Source organism: Anser anser (assembly GCF_964211835.1).
Source record: "Anser anser genome assembly, chromosome: 6".
Classification (NCBI taxonomy): Eukaryota; Metazoa; Chordata; class Aves; order Anseriformes; family Anatidae; genus Anser; species Anser anser.
The window spans coordinates 20,993,690-21,011,362 of NC_139726.1; the positions used below are offsets into that span (position 1 = coordinate 20,993,690).

The 17,673-nt window shown below is 35.8% G+C and overlaps 1 protein-coding gene across 8 annotated transcripts in view; it reads left to right on the top strand.

Annotated features, from left to right (window-relative positions):
• MYO3B (myosin IIIB) overlaps positions 1–17,673 on the top strand; it is a gene marked incomplete at its 5' end in the record, with an annotated part of 252,980 nt that overhangs the window by 30,493 nt on the left and 204,814 nt on the right. For all 8 annotated transcript variants that reach the window (XM_083842488.1, XM_083842495.1, XM_083842489.1 and 5 more), the window contains 4 exons: positions 585–719; positions 3,047–3,151; positions 3,414–3,513; positions 6,851–6,927. In XM_083842488.1, coding sequence (XP_083698614.1) covers positions 585–719; positions 3,047–3,151; positions 3,414–3,513; positions 6,851–6,927 — 417 coding nt within the window. The remainder of the gene's footprint in view (positions 1–584; positions 720–3,046; positions 3,152–3,413; positions 3,514–6,850; positions 6,928–17,673) is intronic.

Below are 17,673 nucleotides of genomic sequence, written 5' to 3' on the forward strand. Positions count from 1 at the left end.
TAGTAACATTTCCTTACTTGATGAATTTAGTTTTTTCTCTCTTCAATGGTTTCTGGTGTATGTCTGTCTTTTCATCTTAAGAATGTCTTTATTTTTATTGTGTTCCACTTCGAGGTTTTGTGAAATTTTCTCTGTGTGGCCCCATATATGGTCCTGTTCGGACCACAGAAAAAAGAACGAATCAAAGCTCCGTGTTTGCATGTAGCTTGCACATTAAAAAATATGCATGTTTGAAAACAAGTTAAAAACTAATACACCTGCAAATGTATTATTTAGACAGCCAAGCAAAGTTTAGTTTTTTTTTCTGTTTACGTGTATTTTGCATTAAAAGAATCCTTGAAGAAGAACCACTTACTTTACACAGATTTCATGTTTTTGTATGTAAAAACAAAAACAAAAGTGTCATGATTTGATGTGGATTAAATTTACAGTTTCATGTGAGTACTTTCAGCTGCATTAAAATAAACCCATTTAAAAGTACAAACTGGTTAAAAAATGGTTCTTATACATAAGAAGGTTTTTTTTGTTTTGTTTTGTACAGGCTTATAGTGTTTATATGTTTTGTATTTTTTTTTCCTACTTAGGATGTAGATGAAGAAATTGAAGCAGAATATAATATCTTGCAGTTTCTTCCTAACCATCCTAACGTTGTTAGATTTTATGGGATGTTTTACAAAGCAGATCAGTATGTGGGAGGACAGCTCTGGCTAGTACTTGAGGTAAAAACATTTTGATAGTATTACATCTTAACTAGCAAATGTTTGTGGGCCTCTGTTCTGTATTGCTAGAAGAGTCACCAACTTTCATGATTCTCTGATAGGGACCATTTATCAACAGACGGGTGATAGATGATGTGTCGTAGTCCTCTGTTGAAAATCACACAAACTTTATTTAACAGAGAACATCCTTGCATTTTATTTCTATTCAAGAAGCTACATTTTGCCTCCAAACCCAACAAATCTTGTTGATAAGAATGGTTTACCTAAAAACAGATTGATTTTTTTCATGTTGGGGAAAATATTGGATAAAACATTTCTCTAATTTTTTTTTGAGAGGTCATACTCTCAAAGGGAATGCAAAATGTTATGAGGAAGTAACATGGAGGACACTTAACAAACATGCTCCCTATTGCACAAGTGAACAGAGAAAATGTAATGGAAAAAAATGATATTACAGACCTTTAGAGGTTGGTTGTTCTAGCAACTAGCAACAGAAATGCCTATTATTAACTCTTCTTCAGTTGCAGTCAGTATACTTGCAATGAAAAGTGGAAAATAACACTTGGTAGTTAAGTGACTGCCAAAGATCATTGCAAGATGAGCACTTCTAAATGTTTTCTAGGCTTAATAGATCCAGAGCTTTGCATAGACTGATGAGTAGAGTTAGCAGGCCATTCAAAATTTTTCCTCAGTTATAACTAAACTGAAGAAAGTTAACATTTGCTTTTTAAGTACAGATCATTTTAGAAATTCTACTCCCTATTCTTGAACGATGACTGGAATCAGAATGGGGAAGCTTTATTTCCACTTAATGAATGTAGAATGTCATCAGTATATCTACCTTCTTTGTACTGCAGAATTATATTGCTTGAGTGAACTTTTTGAATGTTTCATATTAAATTTCAGTAACAATTGAAAAAGGAGCTTTAGTATTTTTGTTTTGTTCTTGTTTTTAACTGTATGCATACTGGCTCTGTGTTGAGTTTGGGCTTGGTTTCCCATGTGTTTTCTGTTTTATTTCAAGTGTAGCATGTTGGACAGATATATCATATGTGGTATTCCATATAACAGATTTTGTACAGAGCAATTGCAAACTTTTCTATATAACAAAATTGAATGTAGAATGTGGGAGAGTTAGTTCTCTGTATAGAACTTACCAATTAAATATGTGCATGTCAGGTGGTTTTTGGTGCACATTTTCCAAAATTTAAAAGACAATTGACATTAAAAAAAATTGTTTTCCTTATATAGATAAATTTACCAGACAAGGCAAACCATTTAATCTCTTGGAATTTACATGCAAATTTATGTATGCCTAACAGTGACTTTTTATATTATACATTATCACTTTTTTCATTAAAGTGAGATACACAAAATATTCACTTTGATTCATCTTTGATTAAATATTTTTGTTAAATGTGCAACTTGCAAATTTTCTAATAAAAATATTGTAGGTTATTTTTCTTCCCTTTAGGCATAGTTTTGGCATATTTACTCATTACAAGCAGGACCTTACCTTGATAATTGCCTAACATGAGAAGTAGACACAAGTATTTTTATCATCATTTTTTGTCAAACAGCTGGGAATATTAAGAAAAGGACAGAGAAAGAGGGGAGTAGCTACTAGAAGGGCATGGACAGTGAAGTCATGGTGTGGGTGAAAAAATATTTACAAAGATTCTAATTTTACTTTTTCTCCTCCTCTTTTGCTGTATGGCAGTCCATTACTAGGAAATGCTTGCAAGAAACAGCTTTTCTGGATCAAAATGTTTTATATCAGTTGCTGGCAGCACATGCCATCAAGTTTGGAGTATAAAGATATGGTTTCTGTCTACTTTATACTGCCTGCCAGCAGGAACATTGATGGAGTGAAAGTTTAAAATGACTGCAATTTGTTGCCTCACAGTTATCAAGAGCATCGGTCTTCTCTGTCTGACATTTTCTTTGCACAAAAGCAGTTTTTCAAAAATACTATGAACAAATTTGAAAATACTAAATAATTTAAATTACACTTAAATCCTCTTTTAACAACAAAATACAGTCCTGTTCATAATATTTTGATTTTTTAATTACATTTTATAAGTTGCACTTTATAAAATTTCACTTCCCTTTCCCCACCTAAGTTGCTGTGATTTATTATTAATATTGTTAATAAAATATATTCTAAGGTACGGAGGGCAACCTAAGTAACTGCAAGATAAAAATCTAGTTGCTCCCAGACTTTTGTTGTAGTGCAGTTTTGCTAGGTGTTCACAGCCTAACCAAGCGTGTTGAGTAACTGGGGACTTGTCTTGCTTTTTTTCCCTGTGCAACTCTCCCCTTCACAGCTCTGCAATGGAGGTTCTGTCACAGAGCTTGTCAAAGGTCTGCTGAAGTGTGGCCAACAACTGGATGAAGCTATAATCTCATACATTTTATATGGTGCTCTCTTGGTAAGGATGTTCATTGGGCTTGTAATGACAGCAGAGGGTGCAATTTACTCATCTCATACATACATTTTCCATTTATAAAGTATGGTAATGTTGACAATATTATGTGGGCCATTATAGCAGCAGGGGTTGTATCGAGCATGTAATCTGGTGGACAGATGTTTCTATAGACTATGTGCAGATTGTCTTCATTACATTCCCTAATAGTAGGGTAATTGTTTTTAAATAAGGGAGTAAACTTATTTTTGTTACTGCTGGCATATAGGGCCTTCAGCATTTGCACAATAACCGGATCATTCATCGTGATGTCAAAGGGAACAACATTCTTCTGACAACAGAAGGTGGAGTCAAGCTCGTTGACTTTGGTAATGACCACTTCCCATTTGTTTTCTTGATACATGCAGTTTAGCCAAAGGCATCTGTTTACTTTCCACTGGGAAGGCAGACTGCTATAGTGAGAGATTTTCAGGAGGATACTCAAGATTATTTTGAGGAGGAAAAATGGAAAAGCAACCTGATACAGCAAGAATAAAAATTCTAACAAAAAATCAGTAATAGACTTCTAACTTAAAAGCATAAACATAATAATTTAATAATTAAAAGTAGCTTTGAAGGTGTCATTTTATTTACAAAGCTTTTTTTCATTTTGCAAAGTATGTCAGTTTCATGGTAATTCTCCTAATTTAAATTTAAATATTGAATCTTTTGCATATGAAAAGAAAACATTCTTCTCTCTGAAATGACTTTTGCTAGCCTCTAGCATTTTATTCCCTCTGAGCAGAAGGTAAAATGGTCCCATGGGTCCAAAACCCAATATCCATTTAATTTGTGATTATTGCTGTTTGTTAGATATTAGCATGGCCAGTCTGGAAACATCATAAGAATAAGAAGAGAGGGGGGAGAGAAGGAGAGAAATGGACTTGGCAATAAAATTTGACTTGGTTCAGCATTTTTCTTCCTATGAATATGCACTCAGAAAAATAAGGGAGTGCTTTAGTCCGTCAGATATGTATGCAATGGAATGATCAATTTTGTTAGTTGGTAACAGAAACAGATTATTAGTAATATATGATTTATTAGCAAAACCATATAATACATAAGGTAATTATCACTGAGAATAGTACTGTGTGAATAACAGATGTATGCTTAGCAGTGCATGAAGGAAAATGAGAATACCAACCTTTCTGGCATCTCCTTGGTCTCTCTCTTTCTATGTTTATTTTTGTGTATGTGTGTTTCTATGACATTTAAGTTTAAACAATAACACTAGTGAATTACAACAAATACAACTGCCTCAAGAAAAATATATGACCAAACACTCAAGTGTTCCCTAAAGTTTAACCATTAGGAAATGCCGAGATGCCACATATCTGCATGCTTCCTGTCAGAAGTATCATGCACCAAACTTTCATTAAGTTGCTTTTTTTTCTCTCTAGTCCACTGCCTTAGTCACAGAAGGGACTCTGGAAACAAATTACTACTGAGTCACAGGCGAAATTGTAGAACTGTGTGTCTCATTTGATGCAGAAAGTGGAAGATGCATTGTGAAAAATGCAGAGTTCAGAAAAAGAAGGGTCTTGCAGTTCAGACAGCTGAATGGCATCAAATTGGAGACTATTCCTGCTTTTGCCAGAGTTTCTCTTGTTATCAAGTCATTTGCATCTACCTTTTTAGAAATGGCCAGTCTGTGTTCCTCATTTTCCTAGTACCCAGTCTGAAACATCTTTTCCTTCCTTGCAGAAGATCTCAATGTTCTTGAACTGCAGCTGAGATCTATTACAGCTATACTTAAGGCATGTGGAGTGCCTGAAAACTGAAAGGTCTCAGATTAAATACAGAAAAACAGTGGATGCATTTTATATTTTTAGGTTAATCCCTGGAACTAATAATCCTTCCCCATTTTGTAGGAATGTTAAGGAGATTTACCCTTTGATAAGGAGCAAAGGAAACCTGTCAAAAGGCAAAGGAAATAGTAATTCTGAATTTAGCATTGGATGGGCATACTACATAAGGAACTAGAATTCAAATTGATAGGGATAAAAGGAGGTATTCAATGACTACCTCAGTGAGCTCTGTCCATTCTGTCAACAGAATGAGACAGTCTTGAAGGGGGGGAAAGCGATTTCATACTCAAGGCAGTACATAAGGATATTAGCACATAGAGGGGATTGTGCAAATATCCTTAATTGAGAATAAAGGCAATTCTTTGCCTTTATTACATGACTTGACAACTTTTTTTTTTTCAATGTGATACATATTTCTTCCTTCAACTGCTGTCAACAGCATGATACTTTAATAAATATTCACCATAGTGTAAGCTGACCCAAAATAATCTGCAACTCATCATTCATTCATGCTCATGTTCGTTCTCTCTTTCCCACTGTCTTCTTCATACTTCCTGTCTCTGCTCTTTGGTATTCTGCACTGTTTTGGAATGACCATAGGTACAGCTACAAGTTAGGCTAGCTGAAGAGAGATCAGAGTTAAATACAGTCTTTGTAGGCACTAGCCATTAGCTTTTTCACAGTGATACTCAGTAAATCACTGAAGGCTTGCAATCACGCTGATATGAAAAATAAATAGAGAATTTAAGGCCAGGTTGAATGGGGCTTTGAGCAAGCTGGTCAAGTGATAGGTGTCCCTGACCATGGCCAGGGGTGTTGGAATTAAATGATCTTTAAGGTCCCTTCCAACAGAAACCATTCTATGACTCTAATTGAATCTTGGAGCCCGCAATCTATTTAACTTACAAATAACAATTTTGAGTCTCATTTTCTCATTTATTGGAATCAGGCACAAATCTGTTATATGTGTCTACCTGTTTCTCTTCTTGGGTAATACCACAGGAGCTGTGTTTTCTTTTTCTTTTCTTTTTTTCTTTTAACCAATGCTAACTTGAAATATTTTTAAGTCAATATTGCTTTTGTGTCAGCTTATTGGAATGCTCCTGAATTCTATAATTCAACTGTAAATTGACCAGAATACAGAAAAAGATTTGCTGCGAAAGTTCATTCTAATTTGTTTAGTGGTGTTTGATTTCGCTCTAGTTCCTTCCTTCCTTTTTTCAGCTGTGCTTCAGTAGTCCAGCCCCAGTCAGCAAAGCAGTGACGCACAGTCTTTGTTTTAAGCACGTGCTTAACTTCTAAGTACAAGCTACAATATGAGCTTGAGCTTCCATGCTTTTCTCCACAGAGAAAGATTTAAGCAAGTGCATAAATGTTTTGTTGAGCAGGAGCTTCAGCAAATACTCCAGTGAGCAAGTTTCCTGCCAGCAGTATTCGGGGAATAAATTTCAGCTAGACTTGGGCAATATTTCTGGAACAGAAGTTTTAAATTCAGGTTGCAATTTGAAGTGTTCTAGTTTATATTCATGAAAACAGCAGATTGCATGTCTCTGATATTTAGGTGCCAATTAATTTTTTGAATTTGAATGAAAGTGCTTCAAACTGAGAGTCATTCACAAAGAATCTCTCAGCAATTCTGAAATAAAATAGCAAGCTGTGGTCTGTCTGGGACAAGCTATGAATATGGGAAAAAGGAAATTAATCAAATAAAGAATTCAGTACAAATGCTGCACCTACTTTGGTCAGGCATTCTGCAGCTGTACTCTCAGGCTCAAAGTTTGTTTCACAGGTACTTGAAGTAAACTGATTACAATGAGATAATGAATTTGAAGCCAAGATTGGACGTGTTTTATTGCAGGTGTTTCAGCCCAGCTCACCAGCACACGGCTGCGTAGAAACACTTCAGTGGGAACACCCTTTTGGATGGCACCTGAGGTAGGCAAATGTTTTCTTAATCCTGTTTGGGTTGTCTTCTTTCATTGCAATGCACGATTTGTTGGTTTTTCCACACAGCAGGCGAAAGAAGTCTCTTCTTGCTACTTTAGGCTGTGTTTCTACTTTCCTCAACATCTATGGCCCCTATTCAGTAAGATGAATGTATTGTTAGAATATACAAAATTGATTCCTGTAACAGGAATAATGTTCAACAATTTCTTCTCTGTAATGTTTCCGTAAAGTACAGACGATGTGTAAACATTGAGGGTCTCCATGAAAATTTTAAGATTTCCCAATCAAATACGTTCAATGTAATTCTATAGAAATTCTTTTTAGGTGAGAAGTTCCAATATGGGACATGAAAGGAGCACTTCACAAAATGATCAGGTATATAGTAGAAGGGATCTACATCTTAGAGCGTGGAATGGGGGAAACCAAAGTCTGCAGATCTGCAGTCTCCTGAGGACCAATCCTCTCCCGGGCTAATGCTTCTGACACTGCTCTGGCCCTGCATGGTCTTACACAGTGTGAATATGTATCTGTGCATGTATTCATGATTTCTGTTACCTATGGTAGGGTTTCTGGCCCGAGAAAATACATGCAGTTTTTCTACAGTTGGCTAATTGATCTGTTTTGCTGATCCATTTGCTTAGTTATGAAGGTTGGTACTCTGAGTGTGGGAGAGGGAGATTAAAAAAAAGGTAGTTCTTATGCTATTTGTGTGTGCTAGCAGGAGCTAAAATTTGCATCACTCATCCTAATCTATTACTATATTGGCCTAAACAGCACCAATATTTAAAGGAAAGGTTAAATTAATGAGGATTTAATGTCTGCTCAACTGAAGTATGCACACAGAACAGTAGTAGTAGATAAGAATGATACCTGTTAATAATTTTTGACTTGTCTTTCTTTTGACGTTCTTAATGCATTTTCAAACATTTAGTTCTTCTTCTCCATTAGGGTGTTATGTCAGACATTCAGAATGTCCTGCTGGTCTTACAGCAGGGGGGGAGCGTGTTTTGGTGTGCTTGTCTGTACATCTAAATACAGGGTGGGAGAAGGAGATTCCACCTTCCTGTCCTGCTAGGGGACTCTGCAAAACCCCTGACTCAGCTGTGTGTTCTTTAAGCTTAATCACAGTATCTTGTGAAGTAGTTGGGCCAAAAAAAATGTAATGAATAAAGCGTTTGAATAAGCTACAACACTGCAAATTTGAAAGTAATCATATGCATGTTGATGTCATGGAATCAGTCATAGTATAAAGGTAAATACTAAACCAGAATTAAATGTTTACTAGGAAAGAACAACAGCTTTCATGTATGGTCCCTATAATAGTTTCATGTAAGCCATACTACTGCTCACAGATTTTTCAAATGCTATGGTAGAAGAGAAGTAGGTAATTGAAAATGTAAAACAGGGATCTAGGAAGTTTTGCATGTTGTGTTTAAAGAAATTATTTCCCACCACTGAACAGTTACAAGTGTTAATGCAGTGGGAGAGATGTCAGGGTGAAAGAATGATGGGTGCATATTCTAGTAAAATTTGAGCAAGTGTTTAGTCATAGATTTAAAAAGCAACCAGTACTAGACAATAAATTTTATGTTTTCTTATTGTTTATTTGCTTTTACAATATTTATTTCAAAAACAGAGTAACACAGACAATAGTTACATCTGGTTGACTTTGTGAGGTGGTACAAAGACTGTATGTTTGTGAGTAGCAAAACCTAAAGTTCAGATTTCTTTCACTGACTGGGGACGTGCACAGTGGGACCCATGGACTGGCACAGATTAAAAACAAAGAAAAATAATCTATGGAGGTCCTAGCCAATGGTCTTAGACTGTATTTTTTATATAATTTTCTCCAGGCATAACCCTTTATCTTCTATTTCATGAAGCTCAAGAAAGTTATAAAACACTTGAAAAAAAAGTCCCTTATGTACTTTCAGTAAATTTGAGGTTAATGAGATATCCAACTAATTAAAGATTTTAAGATATAAAGTCGTTAATCTTTGTCCTCCCCTCTGTAAGAAATATATTTTTATATGATACAGCTTATGAAATTAAAAAAAAAATAGGGGATGAAAAGGGAGTGGTCTGATTTTTTGTATGCTCTTAACCCTAAATAACAGTAGTAGCCTCATTTATGTTGAAGGCCATTAATCTTATTTGAATTTGGGATGAAATTTGCATGTTACAAGTGCACATAGGTCTATTTCTGTACATCAAAAAGTTTATAGTGTTGTGTAAACGTTTGTTTGTTTTAAAATACTTTATATTTTTTATACATCCCTTTCTCTTGGTAAGGAAGGCTGATTACAGCTGAGCATAGAAAAGAAGCTGCTGTAACAGATCCAAAATTGATCTTGCACAGTCTCACAAAGAATGGTTGATATTTTACCATCTCCATAACAACCAGTTTACGTCACAAAGGAGACACAAGATACCTTAGAAACCACTGTGCAAGCATTATTTATGGAATCACCTTCACTGAAGACATTCTGAAACCTTTAAAAAATACTCCTCTTTATAAAACAAACAAGAATGGACATATTATGAAATATTTTATTGAACTCAGATTATTAGAAGTTTTTTCTTCAGTACTGTCTTGCTTCAGTAATTGCAATCAAAAGCAGCAAGCATACCAAATTTATTTTTTGTCCTGCTTGCAAATATTTATTCTTAACGTAAGGTAAAAACCCACAGGAATAAGCAGAGACTTTGAGATAGATATGATCAGAAAATACGACATGCTTATAACCAATGAATGTTATGTGCATAGCACATCAAAATTGGAATAGGGCTAGCTTTAAATCCTTCCAGTTTTCTGAAAAGATTTGTCAAAATCACCAACCCAGTGCCATAAAGCATAGCCACATTTGCATGCCGGTGTGAGCCACACTGAGCAGGTTTCAGAGGTGCGCCAGTCTGCAAAGCAGCTGCAGAGTGCTCAGCCTGTTAAGCTGTTGTTGAAATAGCTTTTAAATGACCAGTTGTTGTAACACGTGCTCAAGTCATACAGTTGCTTTCTTTGTGTTCGTATGAATCACCTATTTCAACTGTCGTGTGAAGTGCAGTTTACCTTACTTCTAGGGAGACTTTTCTGGTATTTTAAAAATAAGTGCATCCAAATTTTTATGCAAAATATGAAGGCTTAGAACTGGGAAAAAAAAAAAAAAGCTGAAAAACTCTGCCTGGGTAGCAGCTTTTTAGGAACAGTGATTTCTAGGTGAAACTGTGCTAAGATCGGTAAAAACTAGAAAAGCACTCAAGAGTCACAAAAATCTTTCTGCCTAAAGGTTTTGACATAGGATAGAATCTATGTCAAATCCAAAAATACCTTAAAGGACAGGAAAAAAATGTTAGTAATCAGCAAAATAAAAAGCATGAAGACTAGGATTTATTTATTTATTTATTTTTAATTGGACTTTCACTGTCATGTGAAACACAGGAGCCCCAGTCAATGCTTAAGTCCCATGGGACTTCATCTCACATAACGGTGAGAAAGATGGACTTGATCTGAAGGAAAAATAGAGAGGGAAGATGAAAAAGCCTGCCTTGAAATAAGAGCCTACAGGAGTGTTTCACAGAAATGAACCTTGTGAAATGAAGCTGTGGTAAACCACAGGAAAATATTCAGATATGAATGAATAACTGGATATAAGCAGGACACAAGTATGCTGGAAACAAGAATTACTAGATAAGCTTGGATAAGGAGTAGTCTGTATAACAAGGAAAACCCTCATGTTTTAAGCTCAGGTGTGCAAGATGCATCAAAGAGATTATACAATGTGGTACCTGCAATAGCAAAAGATCATAAGAAAATAGCAGCGGCTGAGGCATAGGGTGGCCTGTTCAGCTCCGTGTTCTTGCTGGTCAGCATGAAAAGCAGCAGCTTAACTGTTGTGAGTGACTGGGACATCTTAGAGGGCTCGCTCTCTCTCTCTCTTTTTTTTTTTTTTTTTTTTTTCCCTCTGATGACTGAGGCTTGAATAGCAGGAACAAGACAGATCAAAAAGATTTGTCCTTGAGCATTTGTTTTGAGCAGAGCACAGGATTAACCAAAAAGTTGCTGAAAACGCAAACATAGAGAAACTAGGCAGTGCGGAAGCAAGTGATGAACTTGGCAAGGATAGAGAAGCTTTAAAGTAGACTCACAGAAAATCAATTGTTGCTGTTTAACCTAATTAGTATCGTCTCACACTTACAAACATAGACATATAGAAATTGGAACACTGAGTACAGTCAAGCCAGAAAAAAAAAAGATAAATAAGGCAGAATTGTTTAAGTACTGTAGTGATTTAAAGCTCCCTATTGCCAAACACCTGAGGTTACCTGAAAGCTGCTGCTATTATGCTGAAGTAATTTATGTTGAATGCTACCAGGAGGAACCAGAGTTGAAACTTCTGAACAAAACTGCCTTTACATCCCTAGTTCCAAACCTCAGCATGTCTTGTTTTCAACCTTCATTGCAGAACTGGACAAAACCAAGTCAGAATTAAATTGCAAATTTTCTTTTTCATGAGTAATTGAAATATCACAAAAGCAAACCACCATACTTGCTTCTGATGTCCCAGTTCACATTTTAGTTTTTTAATGCTATCACGATCCAGCCATTTAGACCCTTGAAACTAAACTTGACTTTTGAAACAAACGCAGTTAGAATCTGTACCTTTTCTTTGTCCCAAATCTAGTTTTGGAAACAGAAAAAGATCATTGAAGACAGACAGAACTGAAAAGATGCCGAAGGCAATTTAAAAACACAAAGAATGCAATGTTATATTTTATTGATAACTGCTAGAAAATGACAATGGTACATACATATTTATTGTTTGAAAGAAATGAATTTAAAACGTAGTTGATCCTTTAAAGAATTACATTTTGAAATATGACACACAACAGTAGGAAAGAGATCCGACATTGTTAAAGGTATCATATGAGTTCCATAATAATGAGTTCATCAGAGGTAAAATTTTGGCTCTATTTTGCTATTGATTTCTGAGGGATTTCAGATGTCACACTATTATTTAAAGCTGTGTCAACTCTGTACTTTGGGTATTTGTTACTGTCCTGAGAAGATGAAGTAATGACCGGCCAGACGGCCGCAGAAACAACAGATTATTTTCCTTTTCCCTCCTGAATCAATGCGTGTTTCTGGGGATAAAACTGAGTTCATCTGAGCATCAGAATAAATATCTGGAGTGTCAGAACAATAGGTGACTAGCTTTTTTTTTTTCCCCTAGTGTTCCTTTGTGGTTTTTTTTAAATCTTTAAATCTGTTCATACGTGTGTGAAATAAGTCTAATACTGAAACAATGAATAATATTTGCATTCAGTATGAAACTGTTTCTGCATGATCTAAAGAAAAGGTAACCAAACTAGTATGAAAAATAAATAGCACTAAAAGGATATCTGTAGTATTGCAGAACAATATATAAAGAGAAAAATCTCATTTGTGAATACTCAGAACAGCTTTTCTGTTGAAGTCAGTATTCATTAAAGTAAGGGCTATATTCAGGCTTTAGAATCTGGACCAAAACCAGCTTTCTTTTGGAAGCTGTAGATTAGAGCTGATTTCTCTTACTTACCTCTTATTTACTTTTCTATTGTAGGAAACATGAAAAAAAATTGAAAAAAAAAAAAGAACACAAAAAACAACACTGCACATAAACATTTAATAGTAAATATATGTTGTGTAGTTAAATGCTGAGTTGGAAAAATAATGTAGAAAATATAATGTCATCACTAACCTGGGCTTATCTTTTTAATTAACTCTAAATAAACAAGTACAGCGATACATTGCCCTGAAACTATTGAATATATTCTCATTTTGCCATACTTCAGTCTATCTTAGTTGACAGTTCTTTGCTTACCTCATAGGACTCAAGGTCACCATCCTGTTAATAGCTCTAGGTCTCTTTGCTGTATTTCCTTATTAGCTAAAATTAGCTCTTCTGATGTGCACATTTTCACTATGCCTTTAAATGCCAACTAAGTGTGGCATTTTTGTAAACGCTGATTTATAATGAACTGGAGGAATTCACACCTTAGATAGCATAAATAGATTTCAAGAATATATATACACTTTTCTGCCTGAAAGACATTTAAAAACAGTTGTACAGTGAAACAGTATGTGCATGTTGTGATAAAGAAACATAAGGAACAATGTACTTTCTCTGATTTTAATAAGGATAATGTTGAAAATATTTCCTCTTAACATCTTCCAAAAACGTGTAACAACTATTCTCTTGCAGCTTTTAAGATGTTACTGAATTAACTGTAACTACTTTTTTTTTTAATTTTGTGAATTACAGTAAGTAACATAAGATAGAAAATATTAAAATATTAAAAAATGTGCACTCAAAAATAGTAATAAAAAAATCACCAATCAGTTTCAGGGAGAAACTTCACAGATAGGCATAGAGAAAATTTCAACTGCTTCTACAGAATTTTGTGTTTATCTAGCATAAGGATTAACTGTGAAATTCTTGAAAATCCCACAGATTTAGTGGGGAAAAAAATAAATGTTTTATATGAAGAATCGTATGAATGATGTTTGCTACATTGTGATTTGAACAATTCTTGTTGATATCATTACTGTATTTAAGGTAGTATGCCAGGTTTAGGGTGTAAAGGAATTTTCTACTTGATACGTGTTCTGAAATAACATCCTTGCTTTCTGGAGGTTAAAGCAGTGGGACAGTGTTAGAAATTATTTTTAGGAACATTAGATATTTTACTGGAATTCAGCACTGGTTTTGAGTTTGGTCTTGTGGCACGTGGTAAGTGGTATAGGCATGCCAGAGAGAAACTGCTACACCTTAAGTGTAAGAAAGCAGGGAAGAAAAAACAGTGGAAACCATTGGAGCAAGACTGGGTGGAAGAAAGGAGGGACACAAGAGTGAAATATTTATAGCAGGTCAGTGACAGAGCATGGGATAGAGTTAAGTCTCTAAATGGCCACATATAACTGAAATGCCTGTGACTCTAATATGCCACCTTCTGAGACTTGACTGGCATGATATATTTTTGGGAACACAGACTTTTAGGAAGCAAATAAATAAATGTTAGTTTTTGCCTTGGTTATTTTTCCCCTTTCTTAATTTTCATGGTATAAAGCAAAACAGTTGTGTGCTCAAAAGTTGATCTTTTTTCCTTCCTGTATTAGTTGGTTTAATAAGAGGTACTCCATTTCCCTACAGATGTAGCCTTCTGTCAGGGCAGTCTAATGGTCTCAGGACTATTTGGCTTGGGTGAGGTAAAAATAAAAATCATTTATTCACAGCTGTTAAAAAACATAATTGATTAGTGTATATATAATTTTCAATGGATCAACATTAATTGAAATAATTACTAATGCAAATTATTTGAATATTAATTGCCTTTTATTTTGGGAACACTTTAAGCAATATACTGTTTTCTGATAGAAATTTGAATGACAGTCACAAATAAGGAACTGAAATACAAATAAGACGATGGGGAATATGGAACCAATTTCAGCCACAAATTTGCTCTTGTTTTAATAGTGTAAATGTGCTTGAGGGGCGGATAGGGGAAGTACAAATACATGTGTATTTATATAGACAAATCTACATATATTATACCATAAGTACATATATATGAACTTTGGTCTGGATAATTCAATATCTCCAGTGCTGCTAAATGCTATGGTGAAAGAGTTGTGATGTGTTTTTGTTTTTGAGAACATAGGATTTATAACAATATTCAATTGTATATTTACCATCTAGATAAATTAAGTTGATTTACATAGTGTCAGGTGGAAAGCAGAAATTCAGTTGGTTTATTTTGATTTTCATACTTAGCAGTTTTGTTCTCCTTGCAGCAAGGGTAAGTATTTTGTGCCACGTTTATTTGTCTTACGCAGTGCTCTGCTTTCAGCATTGTGCTCACACACCTCATAAGCTGCTTAGTTAGCTACGGCAGCTGAGAACAGCACAGCCTTTCTTCAGGAGCATCAACATTTTAACTGCAGAGCTGCTTCTGCTGGTGGGTCACCAGAGCTAATTGTGTAGCAGTTGTCTCCAGGTAGCAGATCTGTACTGTTATTATCAGTCTACTGTATTGTGTGTGCTTGCAGCTGTCCTTTGTACGTGCATTGACTGTACAAAGGCAAAATGGAAGTAAGTTCACTTCTAATAATTCCAGGTAAGCTTTGAAAGGTTTGATGTATTTTGCTTCAGCTGAACATATGTGAATATGAACATATGTAGTATAGCTTACTTTCTGCCCATAAGCAGTATGTCCAGTGTACAAATAACAGCTAGTTCTCTGTATTATCTGTTTTGCCTCTTTTACAACCACCCCATGATCTGCCTGTGCACCTGCTGAAGTTCAAAAAAATCTTTGCAATGATCTTTGCAAAACAAGTAGAATTATATCCTTCAGTAGAAAATCTTCTTGTCAGGGAGTGAATTGTTGTGTATTTCTGTGAAGTGTTGTATTTCTGTAGACGATATAAATTGCACAGAATGCCTAATCACTGGCTTCTCGAAATGCCCTCCAGTTTGTGTGACTGATTCATTTATGTGCTGTTTTTGGCAGACCAGTGATTTGCCCCCCACCTCACTCTGACTTTGACCCTCAACAGAAACGGTATTGACAACTACCATCCTATTGTGTTTCTCCGTGTGATGTTAAGGTGTTTTCCATCCTAATGCTGTATGGCTGGGTGTGAAACCATGATGAAATTACAACTAGTACAAAAGGTGACGGTCTGTCTCCTTAGCAACCTGGGCTGCTGTGTGCACGTAACCAGTCTGTGCCAAAGTGCAGGACTTGGTGCTTATTCCCATGGCATTCACTGGCAAATCTCGAGATTAACTACATCATCCGCTACTGCTTGGGGAAGCAAACTGCCTCTTCTTTTTTGCTTGTACAAGCAAGGGAGGATTTTGCTGGATATAAAATAGGTACAGATGTGATGAAGTCTTTGCACAAGGTAGAGAAAGGAAGTAGCGTGTTTTTCAGTTTCAGATCATTTCTTCCAGGCTGTCTGCCTTCACACCCCGCTGGGCAGAGCAGGAATCAGCAGAGCCTCGGAAGCTAAGAGGCAGTTTGAGCTCCAGAGCTTTGACTGAAAAGGACAGATGGTCCCAAAAAATAAGTCTCTCTGAGTTCCCTGTAGAGACAGGAACATAATAAAGGATAAGTCAATGGTATTCTTCCTTTTTTATTTGGCTTTCAGAGAGTTTTTGCTCTTCAGGGAGTTCCAGTGGTTTTAAAGGCAAGACAGAACTGGGGCATTCCCGAGGACTTAGCTCGTAAACTCTGACTGAGAGAACTGTTTCTTATTTAGACTTTGTTTTGAGGTAGTGCTCTCTGCTATCCAACATATAAAGTGAACTCTCCATCTAGATCTTTCATCAAGGAAAAAGTTGTAAAATCAGACTCTTGCTTTGAAAATTAAAATTAGCACCACTGGTGTACTATAAGTGGTGCATAAGATGGTAAGATTCTCATAAGTTCCACAGAAATTTAAAACTTATTTCAAACCAAAGCGATCGTTAAAGCCATATACACGCTGCATACGCAGTGTCAGAAAAGCAGTTCATTTTGTACATTTTCTGTGAGGCTGACCTCGCTATAGCCATGTTAACTGTCTGAAAGGTACTTGGTAGCAAAGTCCCTTGGCTGAATTTTTGGAAACAAAGAGAATGTAAATTAAGGGGAATATTTTTCTAAAACAATCATTTCAGGCTCTGTTACTAGAACAGAGGAGAATCTGACAGTGTTTAGTGCCAGCATTTTGCAGTAGTGTCATTTTACCACCATGTGCTTTATTTACTGAAGGTGTGGCTGTTAGCGGTGGAGCCCAGGGCATCCAGAGATGCTTTATTCATTCTTTTCCCTTTGTTTGATATCTAATATATTGTGATGCTGAGAGAAACTCAAAGACTTGTTTTTTCTTTTTTAACCAACAGTGCCAGTATACCTTCTCTTCATCATCCATCATGAATGCAAAGCCCTTTGATGCTCATATTGTTTCGGTGTAGCTTGTTAAACCTTCTAAGACTGAGATACATAGCAAGTTTTGCCAGTGGCCTGTACTTAGAAGCGATTTAGTGTGCTTATAGAGTAAAAAGTGGTGGTGTCTTTGAATGTAGGAGACCTCAGCTATGTTCCTGGCACTGCTGCTGATGTCCAGTGTGACCTTGACCAGATGCTTCTTTTCCTTCCCTGGAAAACAAGAATATATTCATCTGCCTCATAAAGTTTGAGAACAAATAGCCAAGTATTTGCAAAGGACTCAGCACAATTATGAGAACCAGGCAACTATTGAGATAGTGACTGTGAGGAGATGGGCTCTAGAGGTTTTTCAAACAAGCAGATAAATATTATTCATGTATTAAAAAAGGAAGTGCATTTCATTAGTCACATATGGATAAGCCACTTTTCAGCTTTCTCTGAGTCATGACCTTGAAAGCAGACTTGCATGACTTTTTTTTTTTTTAAAGTGTCCATGGCTATGCAGATACTTTGGGAACTGTATAAAGAAACAAACAATCAAGAAACACAAGTATTCCTTCCAACCTCTGGGCAAAACTGCATTGAAGGAAATTCCAGCCAACGCCAAGTGTGGCGTCTGTAGTACAAGTTATTTCAATATTGCTGATGGATCTCCACACTGACTTTCTTACAAGTTTCTACAACAAATTTCATTTCTTTTCCTTCTCTTTAAGGCATGGTATAAGGAAATGAAATTATCATGTAGGCCTCTGAAATGAGAGT